At 39.5% G+C, this 16,258-nt stretch overlaps 1 protein-coding gene across 1 annotated transcript in view; it reads right to left on the bottom strand.

Moving 5' to 3' along the window:
* Nucleotides 1–372: 372 nt before the first annotated feature.
* Nucleotides 373–16,258, bottom strand: part of PDE3A (phosphodiesterase 3A) — a 393,181-nt gene continuing 377,295 nt past the window's right edge. Inside the window, exons 15-16 of the mRNA XM_032796048.2 lie at nucleotides 14,745–14,985; nucleotides 373–10,009 (exon numbers count right to left, since the gene is read on the bottom strand). Coding sequence (XP_032651939.1) covers nucleotides 9,762–10,009; nucleotides 14,745–14,985 — 489 coding nt within the window. The 3' untranslated portion in view covers nucleotides 373–9,761. The remainder of the gene's footprint in view (nucleotides 10,010–14,744; nucleotides 14,986–16,258) is intronic.

The following is a 16,258-nucleotide window of genomic DNA, read 5'->3' as shown; positions in this document are numbered from 1 at the left end:
AGTTTCCATTGACTTCAATGGGTTTGGATCAGAGCCTAGAGGGAGCATTGGTCTCTTGCAGTATGACAGTTCTTACAGAGAAAGGTGGGTAGCTGAATTCAACTCTGTTAAAGGAAAAAGAACCACAGCACGTATGATACCACAGAATTATATTTATGTTGTACATTTGTCTTCACATTGCAACATCCACATTGTTCATTTTGTGACAAGTATTTCTAATAATTTTGAATACATATTTACTGTATTATACATTTTACCAAGAGGCACTTCCAGTAATTCTGGCAAAAAGGAGATTCATTATAGTGTCTAACTTACAAAACAGTAAAAATAAATAATGTTTATCTAAAAGATTTTTTTTCTGTACAGAATCTATTTTGTACAAAACATTTATCCGCCATTAACTAAATCACTTAACAAATACTTGTGAAGGGAATATATTAAGTATTGCTGCTACATGTCTTGAGTGCAAGATACTAGTGAAAGGAAAAGAATTTTTCTGTCTGTGAAAGATCATCACCTAAAAATACAAGGCCTTGTTCTTGAAGTGTTTAAAAAGGAGAAGTTTGGTTACAACAATATTGACAATATATAAATATAAATTAATGCATGTAGTACTTGGTGAAAAGAACACTGTGTTAAAAGTTGGCATGTACAAATCCTGCACAAAATGGCACTTTTCTGCATTGCCACTTTGGTTGGCAGTTCTTTTTAAAAATATTGCTTCATAGGAATCTCCAAGATAACACACACACGCTTATCAAATATTACCTTATAAAAATAGGCTACCCCTTCAAGTGAAAACATTATGGATGGATGAATTTAAAATCACAGTTGTGATTCACTGGAAAACTTGCAGCCAGAATTGATTAGGGCTTAGATTATATATCAAAAATGAATGATTCTTCAAGATGCTGAGGTCTGCACCTCACAAGGTAAGATCCAAAGTTATTAACCATCCCCCCAAAGGACGAAACTTTTACTCTTTTTGTAGCCAAATACCTCCATTGACTTAAAGATGAGATTTGGGTGTAACAGGGTTTTAGAATTTTGCCCCACACCGAGTGAGGATCAAGCTATTTCAACTACATCATCCTCCCCAGAATTGTCATTCAGAAAATATTTTGACCTTGATGAGCTGATTTCACAATCACATTCACTAAGATTCAACTAATTACAAAGAACATTTTATATTGAATGGGGTGGTTTGGGAGGGCATGTTTGGATGTGTGCGTATTATACGCAGGTATACAAGCACTGGACTTCATTTATAGTCCAGGTGATGAAACCATATTGGAAAATGATCTCTTTAAGTCATTTTGAATGATACATGTTTCCAGTATTTTTGGTGATGCACAAATATAAAATCATATGTTTGAACATTAGTATTAGATTTTTTTCTATCAAAAATAAACTGCCATCCATCAGTGAAAATGTTATCAGTTAAGCAAACAAAGCTACAGTATGAATTACAATTTAAAAAATATGACTGTGAACTTAAGATTCTTTTTCCCCATGCAAACATTTTATATTGATTAAAAAAAAAACAGGTTGAGTGTTTGAAGTAATGACCAAATATATATTAACAAAAATCAAAATATAAAAGTACCACTGACATTATATAACATTTACAAATGCTGTCTTTGATCTTTTAAGATACTAATCTGTAGTACTGTATTAATGTTAATAAATACTTAAAATTGAACCTTTGCTGTAATATAGATTTTAATTATGCTTCAGGATCAGGCAGAAATCTTGAAAGGAGGAAGAGGGAAAGCATTAATAGATAGATGGGACTTTCTACCTAAAACTTTATGTACATGCATGGCAAACCATTAACCATTTTCTCATTGTTTTTCACATTACAGACATGGATTTGTTTATACGTTAGACAAAACTATCAGGGTCAGGGGAAAAAACTCAACTATTTTCAATATATATTTAAAAGCAAACTGTAACTGTTAATTCACATTAAGTAATAGTTTGTGAGTGTTCATTGTCATAAAGGAAGACATTGTTGAAGAATGGAACATTTAAGTCCATTTACTTCAGAGCAATACTAAGAACAAACCAAGTTAAGGTTGGCATAGAGTTGGACTGTTCTATCCTGAGATATTTATTTCTCCAACTGCTCTGTAGACATCCTACCACTTCCAAATCCCTCAAATCATTTCTTTTGTCCACAGCCCCAATCTCTGGCCCCATACTACCTACAGCTACCAGGTGCCATGACAGCTTCCTTTCGAACTTGAAACAGGTGGAAGTTAATGCATATGGCTTACTGTGGCCACACAATAAGGACTTTTTGCTTATTTGATCTCAGCTGGATTTACTTTTTGAACCAAGAAACAAAAAGGCAGCTACATTTACAAATGCACCTTAGCTTTGACTGTTACAGAGTGCTTCATGTTTACTTTTATATCTGGATGTAGTTTTAAGACAAAACTGCTGTTATTTCTCCCAGTTTGTTTTTTAAACAGCTGCAATGCAATACTGTGTATGCAGCAAAATTTTCACCATTACCTAGATCTGGGTCTTGACACCCACATACTGTATATCATAAGAACCATTTCAGGTTGCTCATGTAGCTTGGAAGCAACCAGTTCAGCCAGTTCAACAGCTACAGCCCCCTGTGCAATTTTTCACACCATAAACATACTGCAATGTGAAACATACATTGAGAAGTGTGAAAACATAAATCACGCAGATCAGCCATCTGAAAACATTGATTAAAATGGGCACTATTGATTTTTTTCCTCCTCTCATAGTGAGTAAAGGCTTATTTGACAACAGACTTACATACTTAGTTCCTGTATCTCTAAGTCACGCCGTAAAAAGTGGACAAGGAGACCATGGACAAGGCTGGTTGATTGCAATTATAATGGTCATCATTAAGAACTGGCCAATTTTAGATACTAGAGATAAGTAGGCTTGGAAGGATTTGATTTTTATCAGTAAACGTCGACATATATCGGTTTCACCTGTACACACACAAACTGATGAGAAAATATTTCTATTGATTATAAAAATTTACAGATAGGAAAGATAAGAAAAATGCTGCTTAAGAACTTACTAGAGTTTAATTTAAGGATATGTACTTTGTGTATTTTGACATATGATGTTAATTTGTGTTTTAACAGTTATAATACTTTAACATTTTGAATCTCGGTGTCACTGTCATTAAATAATTGTTTGATCTTCCCCGTAACTTAAACTGTGAAAATTTAAATGGATAAAAATCTAAAAATATGCTTAAAAATAAACATCAATACTATAAATAAACAAACATCAATTTTTGCCAAGCTTAGGTATAAGAAATACCACAAATACAGTGGTAACCATCTCTATTTATCTAAGATAAATTGGCACATTTTTAAGACTGACCACTGTACAATGCCTATGATTATTTCAATTTATTTTCTTGAGGAGGGCTGGATACTGTCCAAAAAACACCACAAAATCATATCTCCTCTCCCCCCCACCCTCCCATCTCCCTCAGATTGCCTGGTTCTTTGACAAATGCCACCAGCAAATCTGTAAAGAGTGATAACTCAGACATCAAAAGGCTCCTATATTTGTGGGTTCATTTAAAAAAAATTAAAGAGGGATTCCTCCTTTTCAGTTTGGGGAGGGGAGAGGAAAATCATCTCTAGTGCATTTATTGATGTTTGACTGACTGTCAAACAGTACTACTGTTAACATCCTTGAAACTCAATGCTTGAGTCTCTCCAAAGGATTACTCCCTGTTTTGAACGAAAAGTAAAAACCAGCTGCACTGTATAAAGTCTATTTGGAACTTGACTAGGTTTCCTTTCTTTCCTAGGGGTTGCCAATTTAACAGTCTCCATCTATGTTTAAAATCCCATCAACGTTAGGACTAATTACGTCAATACCATGCTGCCAGCTGGGAGATACCCAATTTTTCAGGCAAATATCCCAAGCCAAGGCTGGAAAGACTGAATGACTCTTGGTGCTCAGCCCCTAGTTGCACAGTATAGACTGTTCTCTGCCGCAACAAAAAGGCACATGCTTGGCTGTAGATAAAACAATTTGCATGCCTTGGAGCCACTTTACTTTTCCATCAACGTGTCATAAAAATGCTCAAGTGATTCCTGTCTCACATCACTCACACTTAAAACAGAAATCTTTATTCTCAGTTACATGACGTCTGTGCTTGTCAACGACACCAATATGCACAGGCCAAAGCAATATTAGTAATATCTAGCCACCAAATTTATGCCAAAATATTGTCAAATGCCTCTTCTTCACCAGAGGGAAGGAAGCAAAGTAGTTGCCGACTGTCTTTTTTTATTATTATTCCAGTGTAAACCAACCTTTTCTGCATAGTTTCTATTTCACTGTTAATATCTCGGATGAATCAAAGCACAGTTGCATCTCAGCTTGCGTGTCTTACTTTGTTACAAGAATGTAAAGTGTGGTATGAGTTGGCAAGCTGTCCTGTACTTTAATCTGGGTACTGACTCACTCACAGCCTGATTCTGCCAACCACATTCATGTTGACTAGCATCTTGTCAAGCAGTCCTAGGGAAATCAGTGGGACTATGGACTTGATTCTTTGCCTCTTGAAGTCCACAGCAAAGCTCTCATTGACATCAGTGGTGCAGGTTAAGGCCCTATTCAGAGTAAGGCAGTGCAAGCAATTACTATTTACACCTATTAATGGCTTCATTCATATTTTTGGGGCAAATTGAAAAGTCTTCCCTCAATTTTTTATAAGGGTACAATTTTTTTAAAAATTGACTAACATGGCATAGGTGCCAAAGTTCCATTTTCAGAAGTCACAACACTTAACGGGCCTGAATCTCATTGAAAGTCAATGGGACATAACCGCCTAAGTCACTTTTGAAAACGGACTTTGGGGTCAGGTTTTCAAAGGTATATAGGCACCCAAAGATGCAAACAAACATCTTGTGGGATTTTCAAAAGAGTCTACATGAGGTAGATGCCTGTTTTCCATTGAAATTAATGAGAGTTTGGCACCTAACTTGCTTATGTGCTTTTGAAAATCTCATTAGATGCCTAAATACCCTTGAAATTCTATTCTAAGCCACTTGAACATGTCTGAAAATTGTTACCTTAAGCCCTTAGTTGGGTAACATTCCCAATGAACCAACTAAATGATGCACCTAAATTCCACAATGCCCAAACTCCACTTAAGTGCTCAAAATAGGTCTTTGGGGGCGCACTGACACTGCTATAGTTTTCTGCAAAGAGTGAATCTCACTTACAGAGAAGAGAGATTTGAACTCCTTTTTAAGAGCACATTGGAATCCCTGATTGCCACTGGATTTCCATCCAGGTATGTAATGCATGGCATGCAACACTGCATCACCTGGAAAAATCTAACACTGTTTTTGCATCAAGGAGAGCAGCTGATTTTCCAAGACATGTGGCAACAGGTGTTTTGCACATTGGATCAAAACTTTTAGTGTGCTATCTAGTTCCCATTAGGATTAGTGCAACTAAGCCTAGATTATGACCATCTGCGCCCAATCAGAATGGTTATTTCTAGAGATGGGCAGGCTTCGATTCAAAGTCAGGATGATTTCAGTGTCGGTACCATTCAAGGAAAAGATAAATAGTTCTGGGTTTTTATCTAATCTCTATCTTCTGTGTGTTGGGGGAGGAATACAAAATACATGTCTGCTGACAAACAAGCAGATTCTAAAACCAGTAAGGATGAACCAGGAGCAACTGGCTGGGTAGCATAACAAGAAGAAGATGGAGAAACGAAATACTTGCCATGTAGATTGATACAAGGCCATTCAGTGTACTTCTCTTCACAATGGTGGCTGCACACACTGCTAAAGCAGTTAGTGATTACAATGGAGAAGACAAAATTAACAAGGGAATGAGGGTTCTGATTCAATATTGGAAGTCATAACCTATCCTCACTCTCTTTTTAAAAAGAATGTAGAACTTGAGACATGTGCCTGCCACCCCCAAAGTATGGAATTCCATAAGAAAGTAATTTCTAATTATTATTTCTACTGAGAAACATTCTTGAAAAGGTCTTTGGTTTCCTCAGTATTAAACAAATAATTAATATACTGTACATACCAGAATCTCATATCAACACTTTAGACATTCATTGATTCTCTACCTGAAAACTGAACACTGCTGATGAAATGCAATTTACTTTTTTTTGTTTCAAAATTATTGCACAGGCTGTGGTTTATCTGGATTTCAGAACACCAAAGGGTTGTAGAAAGTAGGAAACCAAAATGGCCTGAAAGGGCTGCTGAAACTTCTGGTTGAAAGTTTTGGTTCTTCCCTCTCTTTTGGGCCAAGACCAGTACATAAATCTCTGGATAATCAACTATTTGCTTTGTTATCTACTACAAAAGAAAGCAAAACTGAATGCACACATTCAATACAAACCTACTTTTTACTGGTAAAACATGCCTGGGAAGTTTCCTGATAATTTCTTGGTGGAAAAACATTTTCAAAGACAACGGGTAAGATTTATAAGTGGGTCACTGCCTACTGAAGTCAGGTTCTGCCAGTAGCAATGTGAGTGCAAGAATGTCACCTGGTTTGTTACTAGATGCAGCTGGTTTTTTACTAATACCAACGAATTCTGCACATCACCACAGACAGGATATTATCAAGTTAACCAGTCCCAGCTGTTTTTGCTTTCACTTGTATTGCCTCCTGCTCCACAGTTTGGATAATGTTCACCATTCCTGTTCTAAGCCTGCCAGCAATTCCTTCATTTAAAAAGACCTGAGTTTGTCTAACTGCACCCACAAATAGGCTTGTGCAGTAATGCAGCAATTGGTAATAGCCTCACTGGCACTACAGGCAGTAAGCTCAATGAATTGGAAACAGACTTTAATATTGCTGAGTAGCAACTAGAATGACGACAACTAAGGATATATCTAAATTCTTCCTCTAGGTACATTTTAAAGAGCACTTTTTCAGAGGCCCAGTCCTGCACTCTTGCTTCGGTAAGTAGCCCATACTTACACAAGGAATTCAACAGGACTATGTGCAGAAGTAAAAGGTTTGCAGGATTCAGTCTTGTATTTGGAATGCCTCCCCTCTTTATTACACCATCTGTGCTCTTATTAGCACCTTTGAACCCTGGCTTTTGTTTTCACCAAGGTTTTTTTTTTTGTTTTTTTGTTTAACCCACTGGTATTTTTAAAAAATTCCAACTCTCACCATAGATTTTCATCATCAGTTGGGATGTGGAATTCTACAGTGTCTGTGAGTTTGATTCTTTATAAAATAATATTAAAGGACATGTTAAATGTTGTGAGAAAGCTCTTCAACCTGGTATATAATTGGTGTCAAAACATTAAATGATAGACAGAGGTGACTGAATGAACGTTGAAACAGTGCAAGCTTGAATTATTGGAGACCTGCTGGTGCTTTGGAGAAAACTTTGAGAGGCATTCCATTTTGTTTTGAAAGAATTATGCTTAGTTATCCGATTTCTCTTACTTAAAAAAAAATGAAATCAGGATCTTTGATTTTTTTTTTAGCATTAATCAACTCTTTCTATTGATGTTCCCAACTGAAATGATGCTCTATAATCATGCTGTCACTAACAGTGGAGTGTGTCTTCCTACTGTTTGAAGGGGGAAGGAAAGATAAAGAGAAGATGAACCCACAAGAAACAAAGAGACCCAAACTGCAGGCTGAATTGGAGAAAAATACAGAAGTGATAACACATATGCAGACTGGTTTATAAACAGAATGTTCTCTGTTTTTTCCCAAGAAGTACTAATGAGTCAATAAAATACTGTGAAGGGTGGTAAATACAAGGGGGTGAGCAATGGACAGATCAGAGACTTAAGTTAAAACAGGATGGGCTGTTACTGCAACCTTTACTTACGTATTTCTTATTCATCCAAGCAGCCCCACTCAAGCTTTGTTGATGAATGAGGTATGCGGGCTCAGATTTTAGAATGGCTTACCTCATTGGTCCACCTTTTTGGGAGATCATGAACTCAGATGTTTCGGGGGGTGCCAAAAGATTTCTGGTAAATCCTTAATTAGCAAGGTAATGGCTGAGGCTACCGGTCTAAATCAATAAACATGAATATGTCAGTGTCTTGCTCCTGTAGAGCAGTGGCTTCCCTTAACTACTCAACTACTCAAGACCTTATTTGATGGGCTTGGAAATGGCTACACTGTATAAAAATGGTGTTCTTAAAACAATTACCTTTACAAAAACATGTCCCTTTTTTCCCCCTTTTTCTTAAAGATTTCATTATCTACAGGAACCCATACAAATTTCTCCATATTTACATCTAGATAACTAATCATTGACAAATATAATATTGTGAAATAAAATATTGAATGTGAATATCAACCTTTTAAATAGACGTTTGGCTCACAGCTTAAATGACAGAGAAACAAACCAAAAATTATCTGCTCTACTACAACCCCAATCTTTTTTTTCCCCCCAAACCGCAACCATAAAGTAGTATGGATGGAGTATGTTGCATCTAAGCAGAATGCCAGCTGCAAATGGCTCCCATTCAGCACCCTGTGCTGAAAAACGGCACTCTCTGAAGCTGGTGTGAGTGGCTGCTGAGGCATACAAGCATCTAGCAAATATGGACAAGCAGCTGCTCCCTCACCGCACCTTCTGTTGGAGCATCACAAAGACACTGCCTTTTGAGCCCAAGGAACTGGATGGCTTCACATCTCCGCTCCTGCTGCACTTTAAAGATGACAATTTAGCTTCATTTTACAATGTGTTTGGCCACTGACACAAGGAAATGTAAGGCTGGGGGAGGGAGGAAGCAATAGTGTGTGATTAACTCTCAAGCATGCGAGGTCTCTCTCTCTCTCTCTCTCTCACACACACACACAGTGCTCCCTGAAACCACTAACTCATTCAAAGGCACAGTTTTCTTAACAAGGAGTAACAAAGTGTGCCCTATAATAACCCACACTTTTGATACGATGGATTCCATGCACATTCCTTTCACTGGCAGTCTGGAAAGTGCCAATGTGGCAGGTGGTTAGGAGTTCAGTCACAGGGTGCTGCCAAATGGTGCCAGGTCAGCAGTGAGAGTCGCATGGCTTCTGCTGAAAGACAGTGGTGCAACCAGGCTGCAAAAGGAGGCTTCATTGGCCTCTGAAAATGCAGAGCTCCTTACGAAGGGATCCACTTTCCACGCCGACCCAAATTTCCTAGAATTGGGGCCTTGTGTTTGTTCACAAGCCATGTGCTAAACCTAGTCTGATAAAAACTCAAACTAAATTACATTATAGTACATCCAGCCAAATACACACACGTGCGCGCCCTCTTCTCCCCAACATATATGTTAGCAGGATGTATTAACATTCTGAGAAAGCTTTGGAACTTTTTATCCCTCAGCGTTAAGAGCAAAATCTACTTAACTGGTACCTTACAGTTAACTGCAAATGTGCTTTAGGAGCAGTATTTCCTTGGACAACTTTCTTCTGTAATATCACGGTGACCATAATATATCACTACATGTATTTTGCTGAAGTGCACAGCCAATGAACGGCTATGTATATAATTCCACCCTCCCCTTGCCTCGTTAAGAAAGTCTGTAAAAGCCGGTGTCGCAGTGCGAAAGCTTCTGAGCGTAGGAGTTTAAACAATATATCTCACCATACAAAGGAAAGAGAAACAAATCAAATTGCTGTAGGCGCATTATCCAATATTTCTACAGTGTTGTGTCTAAGTGTTGTGCTGGCTTGAAAAGGAGTCTGTGCACAAGTCAATCTGTCTTAAAATACTGTTGAAAATATTGTCATTGGTTCAGTTCTATAGCTGTGTCCTCCTCCTCCTCCCCTTTGGATTTCCCTTTCTCCTCCTCCTCTTCCCTAATGGCCTGAATTTGTTCCGAGGATTGGTGCAGCGTGGATTGCTCTAGACCTTGCTTTTCTGTCCCAGCTATCCTTTCCTCATCTTCAATTACTTTCTTCCACATTTTATGGTTCTGAAGCAGGTGCTGAGTGATCTGGCAGTAGATTTTCCTCCGCTTGAACTTTTTCTTTCCTGTAAAATATTAGACCAAATTACTGTATTGTTTTCTTGGGAGGGAAGAGGGAGTAAGAGTCATGATATATGGAATCAAGTGTCCATCTTAATTAAGAGTTTATTTTAAAAAAAATAGGTACAAATACATGGAAAAACAGACCAAGCCAACTTTCACACAGTTTGAGTCCCAGCTTTGTGTCCTTTGTTTACCAAGGAGCACACCTGGTCCAGGACACTGTACAGCACACAGACATTTAGTGGTTGAATGATATACTGCCTGTACAAATATTACAAAGTGCATGTCTCCTCTCACTCATTTGGGCATGCTATGTGCTCTTTTTGACAGCAAATGTGGCCAGCTTCAGGCTGACCAATTTAGCACCCTTCACTACTCTATGAAATATTTCTTTTCTTTTCTTTACACATTACCTATGCACTGACAGAAGCTGTGGAAGAGGAGAAGGCCAAGCAATGAATGTTCTATACGTTAGTCAACAAAATAGCACCTATGATCCCTTCCTTTTAAAGATCTGCTCTACACATTACCTTGCTATTGCAATGGGCCTGAGCTTCACTGAAGCAGCAAGTGAAAAATCCAAATCTAGGTTTCACACAATATAGCGCAGCATTGCTATTGTTATGACAATTGGGTTTGGACTGTTGATAAGTGAAGTCCTATGGCAAATAATATCACAGCCTTGGGAGTTTCCTTCTTTCTAGTTTTGAGGCATCAAGCTGCTATTATACTACAAACTATATTTGCACTTCCCATCATCAGAGTCACTTGCACCACAAACTTTTTCCTGTCCTGGGTGACAGCCCATTATTGTAGACAGTCCAGTAGTCTGATGGTGATAGAGTTGTGCTAGCTACAATTCCATTCAACACAAATCCTGAAGAGTTTCACCAACCATGAAGAGTGGCAGTGGCAGCTATAGAACTTAAATAATAAACCTTTTCAGGAATTCTACTGAAAAAAAATATAGCGACGTACAGGAATGTTTTGTACCAAAAAAATTTGCGTAAATGAGAGTTTGCAGGTGGCCTAAAGCATGTCTGTGTCGGGAGCCAAAATGTTGAGTCCTTGAAGCTTTTGAAATTGGAAACAAAGAGCTTTTCACTGCAGCACGGTACAAATCCATCTCAATCCTTCATTAAAAAGCTCTTGGTTCCCTGTAGGAAACTTTCAGGTTTAATAATAATAAGAAACCTCTATTCCACCAATACACCATATTAGAACATTCTATCCCAGGTTTCCTGTGACCCCAAATCTTGCAGCTCTCAGCAGAGATTTGTTATGGCTTGAGATTTTGTTTGAAACCAATAAGGATTGATTCAGCTTAACTCTTAAATTCACAGCAGGGCTTGTCAGAAGTTACCTGTTCAGACATAACAAAATATCTCTTGTTTTTAAGCTACATCAAATGTTTGCAGGTCAGACAATACACTAGTTAATTTTATTAAAGTCCAATTAGCTAAAATATTCTAATGAATTACCCTGACTACAATGAAAGGCCTTCTACAATAATTTCCCCTTTCCATCTTCTCAAAGACATTTCACTTAGAGTTGTCCTGAATATGGTAAAAAAAAATTCTTTTTCTAAGTATTTGACATATATGGGCAAATCAGAGGCATAAATCTCTTTGAAAACAGATCTCTTTTGTGTTGCGCTGAAAGAGCTTGGAATATTTAAAATGACACTGAAAACAGATCTAAATACCTGATTAATGTTTGTAATCTAGTAAAAGGATACATCAGTATACAGGATATCGAAGAGATACCTACCCTAGATATAGACGTTTCAGTTAAAGATGAGGGACTGATGTGTCAAAAGAGGAGATGTCAGAACAAACTGGTACATTGAAGTACACCAAGCTACAGGCCCAGACAGTATAACACTTAGATTGCTTAAGGAATTTAAAATTATAGTTGAAAAATATGTACTCTGTCACTGAAATCAGCAACTACACCAGAGGATGGAATGGTAGACGGCAGATGAATATGAATCAGTTGTTCTACTGATCTCTTCTCATAAAAGAACAAGGGGATATTCAATGGATGTGAAAGACAACAAAATTAAAGCTTTTTAAAACCCCCCACAATACATAATTAACCTGTGTAACTTACGGCGATGTGATGTCACTGAGGCCAAGAGAACAACAGTATTCCAAAAGAAGTTTAGACATTTTCATGGATAATGACAACAGCCACAGTCACAGTAATTAGGGTTATTTTTTAATAAATGTAAAGATATAAAGTGTCATGCTCTAGGGCATAAGTGAATCACTAACTGAAGAAACTTCCTCTCTCATCAGGTAATTCCATAATTGTCAGTCTGAAGAAGAAGAGCTCTGTGTATGCTCAAAAAATTTTCTCACCAACAGAAGTTAGCCCAAAGAAGATATTACCTCACTCAATTTGTCTCTAATATCCTGGGACACACACAGCTACAACCCAGGCTTTGGAGCGGAGCCCGGAGTTGGAGTGTAGAACAGCTCCAGATCAGTGGAGCTGCAAGTTTTTGCCTGGAGCTGGACTGGAGCCAGAGCACAGTCCAACAATACTGCAAACAATCTTCCACCTACTACTAAAACAGGATACTACACTATGTAGCCCACCTGTCTGGTCAGTAGGGCAATTCCTATAACTTCATAGGAACATAATGCATTTATGAAAAGGACTCAAAATGAATGAGAACAGTGGATTACTAGTTACGGCATCACACGTGTGGCTGAAGAGGCCGTATGATTTAGTGGACAGAATTCTGGACTGGAAGTCAGAAGACCCCGGATCTATTCTGAGCTCTGATATTGACTTTCTCTTTGACCTTAAACAAGTCCCTAAACCTCTCACATCATAAATTCTCCATATACAAAATGGGAATGATACTGACCCTCCTTTGTGAAGAACTTTGAGATTCTTAGGTGACAAGCCCTATACAAGTACTAAATATTACTAATATTGTACTAGAACTCTGATGGCTTCCTCTTCCTCCCCTAGATCCAGTTCTCCTTCCCTAGTAAAAAGTTGAGTTGGAGAATGGGGGAAGGGGATGCCAAAAAGGAAAGTGAAACAGAAGGGAAAGGAACAGAAATAAAATGGGAGGAGAGAATGCAGAAGGGGGAGGAACAGAAAAAAGGTGGTGTAGTGAGGCAGAGTGGCCCGCCTCCAGTACAGAGGGGGTTAAGTCCCCCTGGTGGGTGCAGCTAACCCCACCCCACCCCGCTCCACAGGAAGTGCAGGGGTGGGCAGGAAGTATAAGAACAGGGCCCTGCAGCTCAGTTGGGACTGGATCAGGGAAGGAGGCAGACTTCTCTCCCAGGGAGCTGAGCCCTCAGTCACGCCAAGAAAGAAAAGGCAAACCACCTCCCTAGGAGACAGAAAGCCCAGGGAGAGACTGAGAGCCAGATCCCAGCAGTGATGAAGCAGCACCAGCAGGAATTGGTAGGAAGTAGCCCAGGGAAACAAGACTTTGACCCAGCTGTGCTGCCAGGATTTAAGGCAGCGATCACATTTCTTTACTGACCCCACGGCAGGATTGCCCACCACTCCTAGTGCCCTGGGCTGGGACCCGATGGAGCAGAGTGGACCTGGGTGCCCCCGCCCCCCAGCCTTATACACGGGGCTGGTTGTGCGCTAACCTTTAGGCCAGAAAGTCGGCAACGGAAATTGTTTGATTGCTCAGATATAATTGCTGAGCTATAGCTGGTTGCTGCTTGCCCCAGCCAGGAGGCTGAAGCCACAGACTGTTAATTGCTCAGCTCATGCTCACAGGGTTTGAGCCATAAAATATTGCTGTTCACTCCAGCCAGGAAGCCTGGGTTCCCAACTGACTGGTAGTTGGCTTAATCCTCTTTCGGAGGTTTGAATTATTATTTGGGCAACAGCATAGCTGCAAGCCAGGCTACCCGACAATATGTGCAGTGGGCCTGCTGACTCCCTACTGCCTCTGGAGGGGGCACCCTGACCCTGAGAGAGGCAGGAAGGTGGTAAGGGCTGAGGTCCTGGATTAATTTAAAGGGAAATTGCCAAGAAACATGGGCTCCAAATTTACTTACCACTTCAAACCATTTTTCACAGGTTCTTCAACATCCCCATGTAGACTACTAAAGCTTCCTCCCAACAGGCCAATCACTGCCACAATCAAGCTTTCTGCAGAGGACTGTATGAGTTTTGGAGTCTATCAATATTACTTATGGGTTGGCCAGAGGTTTGAGGGTCATGAAAAATTCTCTGGAGCTGATACATCTCTTATATGTCAATGCACAGCACAAATACAAATAAGCAAACTGGACCCCTTTCCACAAAAACATGTGTTCTCAAATATTTCCACCATTAAAAAAAATATTTATATTGTGGTAGCATCTAAAGGTCCCAATCAGGGCCTATTGTACCAGGCACTGTACAAAAACATAACAAAAAGATGAAGATCTTGTCCTACCCACAACTTCCAATGGAGAAAAAAATATAGTCTTTTAAAAACCAGCCATGAAACAGTCTAAAAATCACAGATGTAGGATGGGCAACCTAATGACCTACTAAAGTGTTGTTTATGAAGTCTTTAGAAGCTTCTCCACTCCCAAAATGTGTGGCTACCCATTAAACTTCTTGGGGGCCAGTTCAGCTAGTCCGGTTCTAGAGAAATTAAGGTTATGGGTGACCAGGGGAAACTCTTTAAGCTTTTATACAGAGGATCGTTAGCCCATGAAATGAAATCAGCCCCACTGAAAGATAAAGATGCAAACAACATACTTGACTCGGAATTTTCACACGTTTCCATTTCTGCTGTTTCTTCCTCTTCCTGCTCATCAGTATCTCCTGACTCATCGCTATCTTCCACCCATTTCCCTGGCATCAGCCCCGCTGAGTCATAGGAATTACATAGTGGACCCACAATGTGAGAAATGAAGGATTCCTGAAGGTGTGCCAACTGGGGAGCTGAGCGATCCATGAAAGGACTTATAGGAAGGCCAAGGCTCGCCTCTTCATCACCCTAGAGATGACAAAAATTTGTTACTTCTGTGTGATACATTAATTACATGGATATGGGAGGAGAAAGTGGAGGGAAGCATCAAAGGCAATTGCAAATATTACACGGAAAAATATTCTGCTGTGAAGCCATCTCCTTTTACCATTTCATTTTTTATAGCAGACCAGCATATAAAGGTAGCAGGGCATCAATTCAGCCTTCATATAAAAACTACTCTACACAGTTCCAGAGCTCAAAACACAAGAATAATAAGCTATAAAGAATACCTTGAATTTATAAAACATGCTCTGTGAGGACTCTGTAAAGTAATGCCCACCTTCCAGTCCTGTAGCTTACATTGCCATCTTAGAATCATAGAATATCAGGGTTGGAAGGGGCCTCAGGAGGTCATCTAGTCCAACCCCCTGCTCAAAGCAGGCCCAATCCCCAACTAAATCATCCTAGCCAGGGCTTTGTCAAGCCTGACCTTAAAAACCTCTAAGGAAGGAGATTCCACCACCTCCCTAGGTAACCCATTCCGTTGCTTATCGCCCTCTTAGTTGAAAAAGTTTCCTAATATCCGATCTAAACCTCCCCCACTGCAACTGAGACCATTACTCCTTGTTCTGTCATCTGGTACCACTGAGAACAATTAGGATCCTCCTCTTGAACCCCCTTTCAAGGTAGTTGAAGCCAGCAAGCTATCAAATTGCCCCTCACTCGTCCTTCTGACAGTACTAAACAATCCAGTCCCTCAGATCTCCTTCCTAAATAAGTCATGTGTGCCCAGTCCCTAATGCCTTTTTGTTGCCCTCTGCGAACTTTCCAATTTTTCCACGATGCCTTTTTGATTGTGTTGGCCCAAAACGACACACTAACTCCAGATAGGCCTACCATACTGTTGAATAGAGGGGAATGATCATGTTTTTCCTCGATCTGCTGGCAATGCCCCTACGAATACAGCCCAAAATGCCGTTAGCCTTCTTGGCAACAGGGGCACACTGTTGACTCATATCCAGCTTCTCGTCCACTGTAACCCCTAGGTCCTTTTCTGCAGAACTGCTGCCTAGCCATTCGGTCCTTAATCTGTAACAGTAAATGGGATTCTTCCGTCCTAAGTGCAGGACTCAACAGGTTTCTTTTGGCCCTCACCTGGTTTCTCTTGGAAGCTTAAAAATGAAATCACCTTTCTCCACATTGTTTTTATCCCCATCATGTATGCAAATCATTTGTGATTTTTATCATCAGTATTAGCTTGTTAGCAACTAACCACCTTATTCACAGGGGGACAGGATTT

The sequence above is a fragment of the Chelonoidis abingdonii genome, chromosome 1 (assembly GCF_003597395.2).
Source record: "Chelonoidis abingdonii isolate Lonesome George chromosome 1, CheloAbing_2.0, whole genome shotgun sequence".
NCBI lineage: Eukaryota > Metazoa > Chordata > Testudines > Testudinidae > Chelonoidis > Chelonoidis abingdonii.
Note: the sequence above shows the minus strand (reverse complement) of the source record. Positions and strands in the feature narration are given on the sequence as shown.